General features: G+C 39.9%; 2 protein-coding genes across 4 annotated transcripts; one reads left to right on the top strand and one right to left on the bottom strand.

The window, feature by feature from the left end:
- Positions 1–855: 855 nt before the first annotated feature.
- Positions 856–15048, bottom strand: LOC120777284 (probable helicase with zinc finger domain). Of its 3 annotated transcripts, none has more exons than XM_040108495.1 (6): positions 15016–15048; positions 12488–13117; positions 11786–12410; positions 9864–11716; positions 5085–8649; positions 856–3776 (listed from the first exon to the last, which is right to left on the bottom strand). In XM_040108495.1, exons 2-6 carry the CDS (start codon positions 12854–12856, stop codon positions 2710–2712), a joined length of 7479 nt encoding a protein of 2492 aa, XP_039964429.1. In that variant the 5' UTR covers positions 12857–13117; positions 15016–15048; the 3' UTR covers positions 856–2709. The 3 variants fall into 3 exon arrangements, with proteins under 3 accessions (XP_039964429.1, XP_039964428.1, XP_039964430.1); XM_040108494.1 differs by lacking the exon at positions 15016–15048 and adding an exon at positions 14126–14169; XM_040108496.1 differs by lacking the exon at positions 15016–15048 and adding an exon at positions 13221–13254.
- A 976-nt stretch (positions 15049–16024) lies between these two features.
- On the top strand, positions 16025–16993 carry LOC120777898. The gene is made up of 2 exons (XM_040109469.1): positions 16025–16091; positions 16159–16993. Exons 1-2 carry the CDS (start codon positions 16079–16081, stop codon positions 16869–16871), a joined length of 726 nt encoding a protein of 241 aa, XP_039965403.1. The 5' UTR covers positions 16025–16078; the 3' UTR covers positions 16872–16993.
- Positions 16994–17203: the final 210 nt, after the last annotated feature.

The raw sequence follows: 17203 nt of genomic DNA, 5'->3' as shown, positions 1-17203 counted from the left end.
ATTTAAATGCTTTTTTGTTGCTATTGTTTTTTTAATTTAATTATAACTTTTCGAATATTTTTCTTAATATTTTTTCATTTAAATAAAAAGTTTTTGTTCTTTCGGCGCATCATTTTACAAAAAAGTTGAGCAAATCAATTTTTACTATAAAAAAAAATATTATTATGAAAAAAAATTATTATTATTACGAAAAAAAAAATTATTATTATTAAGAAAAAACAAAAAAAAAACTTAAAATTTTCGAGTTGAAAACACGCTCTAATATTTTACAAATTCCTCTCCTTTCTAAAAAAAAATATATACCCATCAATTATAGTCACTAATAACCTTATGTGTGAACCTTATCAGCCTTGCACTACCTTCAGCTAACCAGCCAACAACGCCTACTGTACTTACAACAAATATATACGTATATGATGTATGTAAGCACAAGTGTTTGCATGCACGCAACGCATTAAATTAAAGTAAATATTTACTTAATTATCGCACATATAATACATATACATATATACGCTATTATATATACTCTGAATATATCAGATTAATTATAAAGTTATAAATACATCAATATATATATATGCACGTATATATACACACATATCTGTTTATATATATAAAAGTCAACATGCATTGGAGCGCGTGGCGAAGAAGAGCGGCGCAAAAGGCTACAGAGCCTCTGACTAACTTTCTTCGCTGCAAGTCGCAGCGCTCAGCTCCGAAACAATTTGCATGCTTTTACTAAAATTTAGATTTTTCAATGTTTTCACTTTTTTTAATTATTTTCTTTGTTGTTATTATTATTAATATTCATTCAAGTATATAATGTACATATTTAATGTATATATTTATATGTAATATTTTAAACTAAAAACTAGGCGTTATTATTTATATATTTATATGTAAATCATTTGGGCGCGTACGAGGCGTGTGTTCGTAAAATCCCGAAAGCGTCAGTGCGTAGCGCCAAGTGGTGGCCTGTCAGACGCTGTGCGCCACGGAGTTAACAGTGCTATGTACATATGTGTCTGTGCGTACAGTCAATCTCGAAATGTGCTTGAAAACTCAATCGTTCAAAAAATCGTTTAGCGAAGTTTAAAAAAAAAAATTTTTTTACAAGCACACATTTACAGAAATGTGTCTTCCGAACAATTTTCACGCTTTCTACGCTAATATTTGCTTTCTTTACAATTAAATTAAGGAATAACTTAATACTCGCGTTCTTTAAAAAGCGACAAACTAAACTTAAAATTAATAATAATAATAAAAAAAATTACATATACAATGATTACAGCAAAATTGGTGTGAAAAGGAGGAAGACAAGTGCTTGTGCAAAAATCAAGGACTTTGAAGCCGGTGAGGTGGCGGACACTTGAGTGGGTGAGGTAAAAAAAACAAAGATGAATGCAAGTGAAGCAATGATTTTTTTTTGCTTAGAAAGGTTATGAATCAGGTTGATATGCTGCAAGTGGCCTAAAGCAAATAAAGAGAAGTTGAAATCTTCAAAAACAAAAAGCAACTACGACAAAACAGTTCTTTAAGCAAAATTTGAGAACAACAAAAAAAAAACGATTTCGACCAATTATAATGGTATTCGAGTTGCAATAACCAGAAAAAACACTTTTATGCTAACAAATTGGCTTGGGTTAGCAGACATTTTTTTGAGGTTAGGTGCCAGTAAAATGCTAATTTGGCAAAAATGGAAGTGGAAATTGGCAATATGCGTAAAAAAGGTTATTGTGCGTATATAGGGAAGTCATATAGAATTTTACCTATGCAATACACCGAAATATTTTGAGGTTAGGTGCCAGTAAAATGCTTAATTTGACCAAAAATTAAGTTTGAAATGTGTATTAAATATTGTGATTTTAAAAAGTTGGCTAGAACTTTACATTTGTAGCCAACTAAAAGTTATTGAGGTTAGGCGATAGTGAAATACTAATTTGACAAAATTAAAATTGAAATTTACATTATGAGTAATAAATAATGTTGAAAATTTATGGGGAAGGTGCTAAGAACATTATATTTGTCGTTGAGCAAAATTTTTTGAGGTTAAGTGCCAATAAAGTACTAATTTGGCAAAAATAAAATCTAAATGTGTCTAAAATATTGTTCTACAATTACAGGAAAGGTAGGAATAGCATTATATTTCAGCAAAAAACAAAAATATTGAGGTTAGGTACAACCTAAATAGTCATTTCGAATTTTAAATATATGCCAATTTCTTTAAACCAAATTCTCCAAGCATATTTACATTAGAACACCAAAGTCACTTTTGTTTTGCTTAAAAATTCACCACTATTTGTTGTTTTTTTTAAATTCCACATGCACATATAATCAACGCTAGCTGCTGAATCTCAGCTAAGATGACAGTTTTTGTGTGTACCAAAAGCAAAATGAGCACAATACCTCATTAACGTTAAATATAACTGCACATGCACTGTTGGTAATTGTCACCACCACGCACTAGAGCACGGCGATTGTTTATTTTTAACCCACCAATGTACGCACTGACTGCCGGCGAATATTTTTAGCACAATGCGCCCACAACACTATTACATCATTACGTCGTCGTCTATGCTGTGCAACGAATAACGCTTACGGCGTTTACAACATTCACACCAACAAGCCACACAAAACAATTCAAAATGAGAAATTCACCACACCGCCAACACATACCAAAGAAAGGTAAAACTTTGACTGCAGCAAAACTTATTGGAAATAATTATAGAATCCATTTGTGCCTTGACCCAGTTCACGTATGGCGGCAAAGAGGTCCTTCTCCACTTCAACACCACCACCACTACTAGTATTACCACTGCCAGCACCAGCGCCGCCAAGGCCGCTACCTGGTGCAGCGCTTGTGGGCGGTTCGACGTGATGACCGCTTGGATGATGATGATGGAAATTGTTATGTTGTTGCTGTTGCTGTATGGCGTGATGTTGCTGTTGTTGTTGGTGATGATGCTGTTGCTGCTGTTGGTGGTGTTGCTGCTGCTGATGTTGTTGTTGTTGCTGCTGCTGTTGTTGATGATGTTGTCCTTGACTAAGCACTGCCGCATAAGTGGTGTTGTTGCGACTATCAGCGTTGTTGTTGTGATAATGCGCCTGATGATTATTCGTAAGCGGTGCATCATTAGCGCCACTATTACCGCCAGCCACATTGCCAGCACCAGCGCCAACACTACCCATACCGCCAGCACCACCGCCGCCACCCAGCGGATGGTCGCGCATAAACAAATCCAATTCGTATTTCTTCGCTGTCGCTGCAGACGAGCCGTAAATGTCATAGCTGTTAAACATCTTCTGAAACGAACTGGTGTTTTTATTGCCGCCGGCAGTTTGCTGTTGCGTCGGTTGTGGTTGATGTTGCTGCTCCAAACCGGTACTTGTTGTTATTGTATTATTCGGCATTGAGGTGGTGGGCGCCGAGCTTGTTGTCGCGTTCGTCTGGAACAGCGCTTCAATCAGGTTGCTTGCGCTCGTATTCAGTCCGGCTAGTATGTCAGTGGTGCCACCTGTGAGTATGTTGTCGGGTGGTGGCAATAAATGTCCGCTGTTATTACTGCCACCGGCGCCTGTCGCCGTATGTGCGCCCAAATTATTGTAGCTGTTATTGTGACCGCTGTTGTGGCTGTGGTTTTGACCGCTGGAGTTGATGCTGTTGCTCAAACTGCCGTTTCCCATCGCTTGACGTCGGTAGAGTGGTACGCTCGAGCCGCCACTGAGTATGCTGTCATCGCCGCCTAGCAAGTAATCTTTGCTATTCAATAAGGAATCTAAAAAATGAGGAATATATTAGCAACTTATATTATACATATTGCGAATAGAGAAATTTCGAAATTCATATAAAATGTTCTGGAAAATTGTTTTTGTATCATTCAAACGCTTTGACCTTCACAAAAATACATACATACATATGTATATATATACTCTTCGAAAATTCGAATAACTTCGAAATTCATAACAAATGTTCTAGTTATTTCAAATACGCTTGCATTTCAATAAAATGTAAAGAAACAAAAATAATTTTGAAAATTCGAATAGGTTCGAAACTTAGTTTACATGTTCTGAAAACTTTGTAAAATTTCAACCACATTTGCATTTCAATGAAATGTAAAAAAAAAATGATCTTCGAAAATTCGAATAATTTCGAAATTCATATTAAACATTTTAAAACTTTGTAAAATTGTATTTGAATCATTCAAAACAACAATTTTGGTTTTTATTTCACTTCAAAGTAAAAATTTCGAAATTTTGATGTTTCGAAGTTAATAATTTTTCAATTATGGAATTTAATAAATTATTATATCTCGAAAATGTGTTTCGAAATTAATAAATTTTTAATTATTGCAATTGAAAAAATTTGTTTCAGCTAGAATTTTGATTATATTTAAATACTATAAAAAATTATAAAATTCGAATATAAAATAATCAAAAAATTAGAATTGAATTTACATATACATATGTACATACATATATATGTATTAATATTGAATTTCAGAGCAATTTACTAAAAACCTAACATTCGTAAACAATGTCGAAATAAAGCATTTTCAAAAGAATATGAATTTCGAAATTAATATATTTTTTGTAAAGCATAAAACATAAATTTTCTAAATCTTTCAAAACATGTATTTAAACAATCTTCGAAAATTCGAAATAAAATCGATGTCATGTTGGAAATAATTTTTTTTTAGAAAACATAAATTTTCAAAAATCTTTCAAAAAATGTATTTATACAATCTTCGAAAATTCGAAATAAAATCGAATTGTAATAAACGAATGTATACCTTAATTTATAACTAAAAAAGTTAATTTTTTTTTATCAAAGATAAGACGCAAATTTAATATATGCAAGTTCGGATTTCGTGATATATAAAATATTTATTTATACAATATATCGAAAATAAGAATTTCGAGAGGGTTAATTTTTTTTAAATCATACCATACGAAATTAATATATGCAAGTTCGAATTTCGAAGTTATATAAAAAATTTCAATTTTTATTTTTATCGAAATTATAAATTCCGAGAGTGTTTTCGAAAATCCTTTATCTAAATTAAAATTAAATTAGCGTTACTCACTTCCTCCTAAGAAACTACCACCAACCGGTGGCTGCTGCTGCTGTGACGGCGGTTGACCGAGCATATGTTGTGGCTGCTGTTGTTGATGTTGCATTGGCGCAAACATCGGTCCTTTCTGCATGTTATTCAATAGCGGCTGTTGCAAGGCTGAAACTAAAATATTTCCACCACCTAAATCACCAGCGCCTCCGCCTGCGCCACCACCCCCACCTAAGCCCGGGAACAACTTCATTTGCTGTTGCGGTGGCATTGACTCATGACCGCCCAAACCACCAGACGCCGAAGTACTCGTGCTGACCAAAGACGATGCCGATGTACTGGACGCAAGCAGAAAATCGCCGCCATTCATTAAACTGTTGCTATTTGCGCCGCGATTGCCCGTGTTGCTGAAGAGATTGCGCAATATTGGCTGCGCATTGCTGCCATTCAACAAAGTATTGAAGGCTAAATCGATTTGTTGGTTAAAGTTGATGCCATCTAATGGCGGCGTCTCGTCTGTGGGTGGTGGCAATAGGGATGGTGGTGGTGGCGGCTGCTGAGGTCCTTGTTGATTACCCAAGGCAGCCAAGGGGTTCATCGGGTATGAGTGATGCATGCCGCCGCCTATCAGACTGTTGCGCTGCTGCTGCTGTTGTTGTTGTTGCTGCTGCATTGGTGGTTGTGGTCCCACACCGGCGTTGCCGCCTCCCATCAAAGCGGGCAGCATATATTGCTGCATCAGATCTCGCGGCAGTAACTGATTGATATTGAGATGCGGCGGTGGTGGTGGCGGTTGCATTTGCGGACCACGCGCGTTCATCTGCTGGGCATGTTGTTGCTGGTGCTGTTGTTGTTGGTTCAGCATATTAAGCACTTGTCCGAGACCTTCGGTGAATTTGTTTACCGCTTCTTGGCCATGTGTTTCGAGCAGCTTCAGACACCACTTGTACTGCGAGTCCTTCGGCTCGAAGGCCATGTCGTAGATGCTCATATTGGGTGGCAGTAGTGCGGCATACTCTTGCGGCTGTGGAAAACGTTGCGCTGACGGTGACTGCTGTTTGTTGTTGCCTGGTGCAGGCGGCTGCAACGCGCCAGGTGGTTGGAAAAGATTATTCGCGCCACCATTGGCGCCTCCTCCACCGCTGCCACCTAAATTCAGCGGCGGCATATGCACATTATTGAGAAACTGGAAGTCCTTGCTATCCTTACTCAGCGCTGAGATATTATTTACACCGCCGCCACCGCCAAAGAAGTTGTTTGCTGATTGCGGCGTTCCCGCCTGACCAGTGCCGCCCTGCGCACGCTGCATATAGGGATCCAGTGGACTGATGGGTCCGTTCGGCATGCCACCACCCATATTGCGTTGGTTCAACAATTGCAATTGACTGGGCGGTGGCGGTGGTGCATTATTGCCCACGTACGCGCCAAAAGTGCCATGCGGCAGTGGCGGTTGTTGTTGTGGTCCGCCTGGCGCGGCATGTGGCCCGTAAGCCTTTTTCGCTAAGTAGCCCATATCATTCGAGTTGGCGCGCAGCTGCTGCGTATTTGGCGGCGGTGGCTGCAGCGGTACACTACCGCCGCGCATACCCACCGCCGATTGCTGTTGTTGCGCGTTTGGTGGCGGTGGACCCATTTGCCTAACGCCACCGCCACCGCTCACACTGTTCGGTGGCGGTTGCGGTGGCATTTGCTGTTGCTTGTTCGGCAGCGCGCTCCAAGGATTCGACTGCGGTGGTGGACCCCAAAGACTGGCGTTCGGATTCTGCGATTGTGGTCCCTGTGCGCCTGGTGGTGGATAGTTGCCACCAGCACCACCACCACCTGGTGGCCCACCGCGCATTTGCTGCTGCGCTTGCTGCCATGGCATGTACTGCGCGGCGAATTGTGATGGCGCGCCCCCAGTGCCTGGTGGTGGCGGCTGATTCAAATGTACAGCGGAAGGTGGTGGCGGCGGTCCACGCATGTTATACTGTTGCCCCAGCGGTCCTGGCGGTGGTGGTCCTGGCTGCTGTTGCGGTCCGCCCGGCTGATGTGGTCCCAAAGCGCGCATATTCATGTGATTTGGTCCATGTGTTGGTCCAGGGAAGTGATGCCCACCGGCGCCGCCTTTGCCAGATACCATATTCTGATTCATCATTGCCGCAGCTGCGGCGGCTGCGTTGTAAGCGGCTGCAGCAGCTGGATGCTGCGCGTACATTTGCATTTGCATTTGTTGTTGGTGATTGGCAGCGGCCGCCATCGCAGCATGATGTGGCTGCATTTGCGCACCGCCTGGTCCGCCGCCTCCTCCTACTGCGGCAGCAGCGGCCAACATGCCGGCTGCGTGTGGCGGCAATGGTCCGCCGGTATGATGTGGTCCAGCGCCGGGATGAGGCCCACCGTGATGATTACCGACATTGGCGCCTGCAGCGCTCATCAAGTACATGGCTGTTTGATCGCGCAAATACGCTTCCGGTTGCATGGCGCGCGGTATGAATTCGGGCGCCAATGGATTTAACACATAGCCACGTTTTAGCTCCACGACATCCAATTGCGAACGCATATATGACCATGTTATGCCGAATAAGGATTTGTTCTCGTCACATATTTCGATGAAGCGCTCCCACACCTTGCGACAGCGACCGATTGAACAGAGCGCCACTGGATCACCAACAACGGCGACCAAACTTTGCGCGCGTGTAATCGCCGTGTTCAGCAGCTTGGAGTTACTCAAGAAACCGTAATCGGCATCCTCCGCGGGCAATGCGCCCATACCACCCATTCCTGGAAGCATGCCACCCTGTCCCATCATTGCGTTTATCATTTGTGGCAAGCATGTGGCGCGCGTGCGTACGGTGGAGAGGAAGACAGCGCGAAATTGTTTGCCCTGCACATTCAACACACGTTCCACTGAGATCCCACCCATGCGGCGCTTGCGCAACTCCGAACGTATGCGAAACACTTGATCGGCATAGGGTGTCATTATGCCGATACTGGCATCATTTACCTTGCCCCAAGCAACGGGCCACTTACGGCGCAACTCGGAAACTCGTTCCACCACCTCGTACACTTCGGCGTTGTTGTAAAATGCTGTTGAATTCTTATCCTGCACATCTTCACCACGCGTGGTGAAAAATGTGAGCGGATAGAAACGTTCGTGACGCGGTTGCTTGCCGGAAGCAATTAATTTTTGCTCATAAAATAATTCTGATGTGAATTTTATGATCGCCTCATGTGCGCGATAGTTTTCGCAAAGTAATATTTTACACGGGAAATTCGAAGGATAATGATCGTACAAGCGTTCGAGCAACGAAATGTGCAATTTGCGTTCTTTTGCAAAGACGGAGAAGAGTTCGGGACTCATTTGCATGTGATCACCGGCCAGTACAATGCGCGTGCTGTCATTAGCGAGCGCCAGCGGCATTATTGCCTCACATTCCATAGCCTGTGCGGCTTCGTCAAGAAATATGTGAGTGAAGTATCCTTTGGGTAGGCCGAGATTGGCCAATTCCATCGATATACTTAGTGTTACCACAACAATTCGATGCTTTTTGATGTCCTCGACGGTGGGTCGACGGAAATTTCCAGCGCCGTCCGTTATGCAGTACTGCAAGGGGAGGGAAGAAAATGCAAAATCTTAATAAATAAATCTGGTTGGATTTTATACGCGTAGAAAAATCTAGCAGGAGTTGCCGACAAGCCCAAAATTTACACAAAAAGCAGTTTTACTTTATCATTGATAACGATTTTATGGGATAAAACAATTATGAATGTACTGACAAAATCGGATTAAATCTTGGTTAAAACCTAAAGATTCTATATCCAGGAAAAGGTGGGTCCATTAAAGTGAAACAGACTAAAACTTTCAATCGACTTCTCTGACTCTTTTGTATCTCTGTTTTCAAGGAAGATTCTGTATTTAAGGAAGAAAAATTTTAACTCTAACAAGTTCGAAGGCTTCATGAACACTTTTTATTTCTTCAGCTTCATTTATTTTTTGATGCAAGAAGTTGAAATGTTCTTTCTTGAATTCTACCAATCATTATTGTTGTAAAACCGTTTCATTGTTTAATTGTTATTGTACTAACGGATAGAAGCTATTTCGGATCATTAGGGAAAGGTATGTCAGATGAGTATGCTTGAGAGGGCATCCAAAGAGATTGTTGATATTAAACCGAGAACTTTAACATGCAAAACATATTTTTTGATATAAAATGGTCCAGTCTGAATAAATAAGACTACTGCTACAATATCTAACTTAGAAGCTTATTAAAGAAAACCTCACAAATAGACCATTGATAACTCGTTCCAACGTTACGACGGTTGGTTTTACGTAACCGAAACGGACTCGGATTTTTAGACGGTTTAGGACTGTCAACTTGGTATCATTACTTCAGGGATGTTTTTGCCGCTATTTGGGGTCTCTCGTCCGAGGCTGATGTTTGCTTTTCATTGGGGGCGTTTTTACGTGGCGGGTCTCAAACCCAACTTACAACCCTAGGCAAAAGGATGGTTTGCCTCACACTTTAACTCGCCTTCAAACGGATGTTCTTTGGCTACCCAGAGTATACTTGGTCTAAGACCGGAAGTCGTGAGCTGCCTGAGCCATATGTAAAAGAATCGTTTCTAGCCACACTCCAGAGAATGACACTCAGAGAAATTTCCTCATTTGCGTGAGCTTCTACACACACTTCTTGCAAAGACATAGGACAACTAGTTAACTTGGATAGCAAATTGAATATTTCGAGCTTGACATCGGCTGACCTAATATTTTTCCAATTTTTAGGTATACTGGTACATCCTTGAGGCAATCAAACTCACCTTCTGCACCACGCTGTTCACCGTGGCCACCCAACGTTTGTGGTAGTATACACGCAATGGCGTTGCCTCCTCCAAACCCTGCTCAATCCACGGATGTAGATACTCTTTAATATACAAATCGGCGGCTGAATTCGAATGTGTACAAATTAAAATCTTCGCTTCAGGCTGTGTTAAGAGTTGTTTGATTGCTTGCGCCAGCGTATATGTTTTACCCGTCCCGAATGGACCAATCAACAAAATGGGCGGCAATTTAATGCCCAACGATGTGGTGATAGCATTCACCGCCTCGCGTTGTTTCGCATTTAGCTTCGGTTCACACGCGTCGGACCATTGTTTTTTCGGCGTCCACGGGATATTCGGTTCGATTTCGGTGGCAGGAAATATGATTTTGAAATCGGTTATTTTATCAACTGCATTATGCCATTCACAATATGGCAAACGATTCAATTGGAATTGTATGTCGACTTCGATTTCGGTATCAGCCTTCAAATTCATGCCTTCCACACATTTCGCAGATAATTTGAGATAGATTACATTTTTACCCTTATCCTCAATGGTCGCCTCGTAGACATTACGTTTGCGTTCCTTTAAGGCGTGCAACTCCTCCGGTGCGCTGATGTAAACGCTAGAGCAATTTGAAAGTATTAAACGTCCAGCTGAAGTGTCCTCGGAAATGTCTTTGCCGAGACGCATTAAGGCGAATAATTCGCCCGTCAACGAGAATTTCGCCGTACTGGTGGCCATACCAGCCGGTGTCAGTATATAGTTAGATGTTACAGTCAATTTGGTGCGCACATTATAGCGTGCGATTTGCTCGTAACGTGCTATCTCCTCCACATACAGCAGTTCGTGTATGCGCGAACGGTAATTATGTTGCGTCAGACGTTTCTCGACAATTGTCGATTGCGTTAGTGTGAAGGTTTGCGCACGCGGGCAAGGATAGCGTTCAAGCATCTCTTTCTCATGCTTCAGATCGTTCAGATAGGCTTCAGTCTTCAGGTGTGTACCAATGGTGGTCTCGAATTTTACTAAATTCGTATTGGAAACATCCCAACGCGTCACCGAACTATTAATAATGTCGCGTTTGATCTCCTCAATGCGCTCAGCATCACCAACCGGCACTACATCGACACAAAGCTGTTGCACCAGCAATGGTTCGGCGCCCAAATCAAAGCATACTGTTTGGCGAAATGTGCCATAAATGTCTGTGTGAAATTCGATCGTCACTTTATGCTCCAAAATTGGCGCTTGTGCGTCCGTTGACAAGTTAGCAAGCGCCGATGACAGCGTTGTATCGTTGAACTCACTTGTTGACTTCGTGGTGTCTTTCTCAATTGATGACGCCTTGTAAGTGTTTGAGACCCATTCTTGATTGGATTTAAGATCGTATATCGGCGCATTGCCGTCCACTTTAATGCCGGTTATGGCATAATGATTGCGGTGCGCATCTTGCAAGAGCGCAACGGCACGTAACACACGCGACGACTTCAGCACGAAAATCCACTCACGTTTAGAGCTCTTTGAACTGATGCTCGTCACTAGCTCTTGCTCGCAACGCACCTCAACGCCGTCCACTTTTTCGCACATAATGCGTTCGGGCGCTGTCGCTTGTATCCAACGATCTAATATTTGTTCGGTGTATGATTTGCCGTAGAGCTCTTTTTCGCTGGCCTTTTGCAGGCGCATACGTCGATATTCGAAACGTTCCTTCCACTCGTTTAGCTCGTCTTGTCCGTGTGCCTCAACGCATTGATTACCATAGTGGCATGTCTGTGATTCTTGGTATGCCTCACACAAGGTATATGAGTCCAAAGTGAAGCCGCGGGGTGGTGGACGCCACTTCCAGTCGCGCCCTGCCAAAAAAGTACAAATTTAATAATAGAATACATTTTTTTAGATTGAAAATAAAAATGAAAAATTACCCTCATACGACATAATAACATTTTGATGACTTTCAGTCTGGCAATGTTGTCGCAACTCATTACGCGTCTCAAAACTAATCGCACAGTAGGAACAGTAGGTGGCATTGTCATTGTCTTCGATGGCACCAACAGCACTTGACATGCCATGCTTGCCGCCCGTCACCTTTATCGCGGCCAACAAATCGGTTGTCTTTTGCAATATTGTTGTGGAACTACCACTTCCACTACTGCTACTACTACTTATACTACTGCTGCCACCACCGCTACCAATAGAGCCATTATGTTGCCCGGGGCCAACATTATTGCAAGCGCTATTGTTGCTATTACCACGTCCGTCACCACCACCGCGTTCGCTAACGCCTTCACGTGTTTTCTTCAGTCCCTTGTTGCTCAGCAATTTGCTGTATTTGTCCAACGGCAGGTTATTGGTAGCCCAATGGTCGAGTTTGGTGTCCAATATGGACATTTCGTCTTCAAGCCGTGACTGTGAGATCTTCTGTGTGGACTTATGTCCGTTTATCATTTGTATAATGGATTTGTAGCGTTCCAATGTTTTGGAAATGTCTAAAAAACTTTGATGACCATTCAGTTCGCCAATCCACTCACGCAGCAGCTGCTCAGCTTCCTGTTAATGCCAATGAATAAATAATATATAAATTTATTTAAGTTCATATTTATTGCGCAAATTGAATTTTTACTTACGGTATATTTTTTCAGCTTGCATAACGCATGCACGAGCCAACGGCGCGCACGTGATACACTTGCCAAACAATCCGCCGACTGATCGGCTAGCAACGCCAATACTTTACGCGCATCGGCGAGGCACTGCTCATAGCGGCTCAGCTCCAGCATGCATTCGCAACGGCCCAAAAGGCAAGCGATTTGTCGATCTTTTTGCGAACGCGCCAATGCTGTATTACAATTGGCCGTGTTGTTACTGTTGGCGGAGACAATAGCGGTGGCGGTAACAGCTGCAGTGATTTGCTCTAGGATTTGGTCGTAGAGCGTAACGGCACGCGACCAGTTGCGCCGCCTCACCATATCGTGTGCTTGCATTTCTTTTTCGGTCATCTTTTCTTATTTTGCTTATCGTACTTTTTATAGTAATTATAATTAGATTTTTTTTGTTTTGTTTTGTGGTTTGTTTTTGGTAGTGTAATTCTTATTGTGCAATGTTGGATATTAAGATTAATATGGGTGTAACTGATGCGTTGATTATTATACAAATCTATTTTACAAAGTTGTTAAACTAATTGTTGTCGGATTAATTAATTACTGGTGCTGCATCCATTTCTTAATTAATTACGACATCTTGAAATGCTTATATTTAAACTGCAAAGAAAAGAAACAAAAATGCAATTTCAGTAAATAATTTCAGGGAGGACTGCTATAATTTTTAAAAAGCGTAAAATATTTTATTTCTTCCTAGCATCACCATTTGTCCTTTTTTATGCAACATGTTTACTCATAGTCATTGAAAACTTCAAGGCACATTTTTGACGGTAAAATGTATTTTTGCTGCTTCATAGCAACAACTTTACTCAGGCCGGCGCAGTGATGGCCGTGTTAATTTTCAATATAGCGGTGGGCAAAGACTCGACGTTTAATGGTGAAATACGCACTAATTTGCGCCCACTCAGCTGGTGTCCATGCCGTGGTTCATTTGACACACTCTTTCAACCAAAAAAATTTCACGTTTTTCTTATTCATATTAAACTACACGAATAATTTATCACACTTATCACTTTGTGCTTAAGCTTATTTAACTTCTAATTATATGTATCTTCTAACTCAAAAACCATGCAATGGTAAGAGTTTAATTTCAGGACTTATCGGAATGATTAATTGTATTATGTACACAGAGTGGTATTATATTCTTAGAACACATTCAACTTTTACATGTTTTACACAATTTGTCTATTTCATAGCATGAATTTAGCTCAACCATCATTTTTATTTCACTTTGTTGTGGCATTCGTTGTGGTTATTGTTTTTTTTTTAATTGAATTCTTCTTTTATATATTTGTTGATTTGCCTTTTTTGTTTTTCTTTTCCATCCAGACGATTTCTCCATTTCTCGTTTTTGCCCTCCTGCTCACACACTTGCCGCATACGGCTCTCATCAGCTTACGGTAGTATTTCGCAGCTCTTTTTTCGTCTGAACATTTTTTCTCGTACACTTCTGCAAGGCGACCTTATTTTCACTACTTCATCAAAATTTTGTTTTTTTTGTCACATTTTTCATTCATTATACGTAACACATTTTATATTATAATTTCATTACGTTTTTGAGGATATATAACATATTTTTTAAGCAAATAATTAAAAATTATACCGTACCGTCTTCTATGATTGGATAAATTCGTAGCAGTCGTTCGGTGTCGTGTGCGAAACAGAATGCTACCAGATGAGCGGAAAAGTTAGGAAATAGAATAGGATTTTAGGTCCGTTATCGATATATTAATTAAATCTTCAAAATACGTGATACAAGTAATAATTTTTCAACTGATATACTCTAGTTTCTTTTTGATTTTTTAAACATCTCGAAATAAATGCAATGATATGTTAAGCTTTGCAGAGTAATTACTAAAAGGTGCAAAACACTCAATTATCAATGAACTTGGACTATTCTGAACTGAAAATTCTGTACTGAAGGAATGAGCAATAGTGAGCAGTTGCTTTCATGTATTCAATTTCATAATTGAAGATTTAGAGTGATGTGTAAACATACCATTTTTAATTTGACTTTCTCTTTGGACAATTCTACGCTATAAGTAATCTGAACATCTGGTACCTCTCTTTGATACCGAAGAATATGGAGCATAGACAAAGTTAAATAAATTGTGCGAAATGGCAATCGTTGCAAACCGGAGAATCATTCTCCTCCTTCAGACATTTCTTTTTATTGTACTTTCATCGAAACGTTTATTTATGGCGAAACGAATTGTGTATGAAATGCTTCAAATATACCATTAACTAATATTTTCTATTAAGAATTTTCAATATATTTTATAACTTCAACACAGTAAAACTGTTGTCTACACATTGTAAATGTAATGCGTTTGCTTTCGGCACCTTATTCTTTTACACACACAATTTTTCAGACTGCTACGGAGCCGCTCAAATTACAGCTGCCAATAATTTTTTCGTATTATACATACACGTAACACATTTTTGTTGCATATGCACTAAATTAGTAAGCGGCAAACATTTAGTTCCCAAATGCTTACCTTTTTAACTCAAAGAAATCGCCTTTATAACATATTTTTACATTTTTATTGAATGAAACAAATTGGAAATATCTACTATGAAAAGTGAACGCGCAGCACATAGAAAAACGAGTGTTGCCATAATATTTTAGACCACAAAAAAAGTTTTTCAGCAGCACACATATATAAAGTGATGTCAATTTATTGAAATTCGTAATGTTATAGGGAGCATAATTTTTTATATTGTGCAAAGTGAAATTATGGCGCTGCAATATTAGCTAAAAAGAGCTGTAAGTAAATATATCATAACGACGTATAAAACTTACATATATTCATTGGCAACCACTTTTTCTTGTTGTAAGTGGCTGCAGCTGTCAACTGCTTGCTGAACAGCTGTCATTGCGGTTCCACACTTTCAGCCTTCCCCTTTTGGCGAATTTTACTTTGGGTTTACTGTTCGTAGCTAAATGTCAGATGTTTACTTAACATAGATAAGGAGAAATGTAGGAGAAGTGTTTGCTATTTTTGTTTTGATGGCAGTTTCGTTGTTAAGCACAGGGTTGTTACTAATAGAGTTTTGCCTTGCAATAGTTATCTGGAAAGAACGCTGTTATAAAATTAATTAAATTTTCCAGTATAATTTTTTATGTCTGATTGTTTTGGAAACAGAAAAATTCCAATTAAATTAAAAATATGATATGTTGCCGCTACTACAATATTTTGTGATTGAGAATAACTTTTTTCTACATATTTATAAACTTGCAGTGTACCGGAAATGCAAAAGAAAATAAATGTCAACAATACAATAGTCAGTGCAGGAATATCTCTGGTTAGTATTTTATAGTGCAAATTCGTTATGCGTTTTCGCAAAAATTATTTAAAATTCAAATAAAAAGGGGAAATAAAATTTAATATAGAGTTTCTCCTTCTTCTAAACAATTGATCTCCTTGCTATTCGTGGTAACCCAATTAACGGTAAATGCCTTCTACTGGAATAAGTTTATTTTCAGCATTGCATATCAATCCTAAATTTTTTTCATACATCTGTTATATTTATATACATATTTGTTAATAACACTGATAAATGGATCTTGAAGGTATTATTTAAATTAAAAAGGTCTCATGCATTATTAAAGCAACTTTGTCAACAATTTATATAACTAGACCCCGCCTCACCTATTATTCCCTTCACACCGATCACTATAAGGGATTGTAGTTTTGATTTTGATGGTGTTGCTGATCCTGACGATAACACCACGCTTACACCATTGCTTCGTCGCTTAAATACCGTACAAAATATATTAACGCCAAAATCACTACTACGAGCTGCAGCAAAATCACCAGCCAGAACACCAACAGTTATTAATGGTCGACTTGCGCCACCACAATTGCAACAACACTATAGCAAATCGCCACAACGCCGTGGTTCACCATTGGTTGGCTTTCGCCGTTTGCGTTCACCGCATACATCCAACGGCCTTGGTGCTTTCCCGACACGTCTCGAGGTGCCAACGCAGCACAATCTTGCTGCAGCGAATGGTGGTTGTTGCGCTAAAAATAATTCGACAGTTAAAAATTTAGCTGCTCGACGTCATTGCCGGCCATTAGGTTTGAAGGAGTTGCAACGGCGCTATGCAAAACCGTTTGAAGTGTATGCTGTGCCGAAACCACTAAGTCCACGGGTGGGTTACTTATTGCGGCGTGTAGGTATGATTAAATACAGATCGATATTTCAAATGGAAGAAGTGGATTATGTAGTATTTTGTACGTTGAGCGAAGGTGATTTGCAGCAGCTTGGCATTTCGAATGCCGATGATCGGGGCGAGATATATAAGGCAGTGCTGCTGGCGGATGTGCTTATTAGAGATTGGTTGTGAGCGAATACACTATATAGTTTATAAGTAAATTAAGTGATGCAAGAAGTATTTGTTTTAGAAAATGTACTTAGTGAAATAATTAGAGAATTGATAGTAAAATAATAATGACATTAAATTTTAAATGAAATATCTTTGTTCTTACAACATTAAATATTTACAATTCATTGTTTGTTACAGACCAAAGTTCATCGGATGTGTAAACCGATTGACTTTTTTTAACACTGGGTTTTTTTTTATCGAAAACTTATATGTATTTATACAGCACCTACCAATGACGTGATTTTGACACGTCAATTAGTTAAAATTGACAGCCGGTTTTACGTTACCAGAAC

The sequence above is a fragment of the Bactrocera tryoni genome, chromosome 5, assembly GCF_016617805.1.
Source record: "Bactrocera tryoni isolate S06 chromosome 5, CSIRO_BtryS06_freeze2, whole genome shotgun sequence".
NCBI lineage: Eukaryota > Metazoa > Arthropoda > Insecta > Diptera > Tephritidae > Bactrocera > Bactrocera tryoni.
Note: the sequence above shows the minus strand (reverse complement) of the source record. Positions and strands in the feature narration are given on the sequence as shown.

Bases quoted from the DNA above. Each gene is read 5' to 3' on its own strand.
- LOC120777284 (XM_040108495.1), bottom strand. From the start codon at position 12,856: ATGACCGAAAAAGAAATGCAAGCACACGATATGGTGAGGCGGCGCAAC. The intron at 11,717-11,785 runs GTAATTTTTCAT...CTTTTTTGGCAG, and splicing joins TGTTATTATGTCGTATGAGG to GGCGCGACTGGAAGTGGCGT. The intron at 3,777-5,084 runs GTGAGTAACGCT...CTCATTTTTTAG, and splicing joins TGGTAGTTTCTTAGGAGGAA to ATTCCTTATTGAATAGCAAA.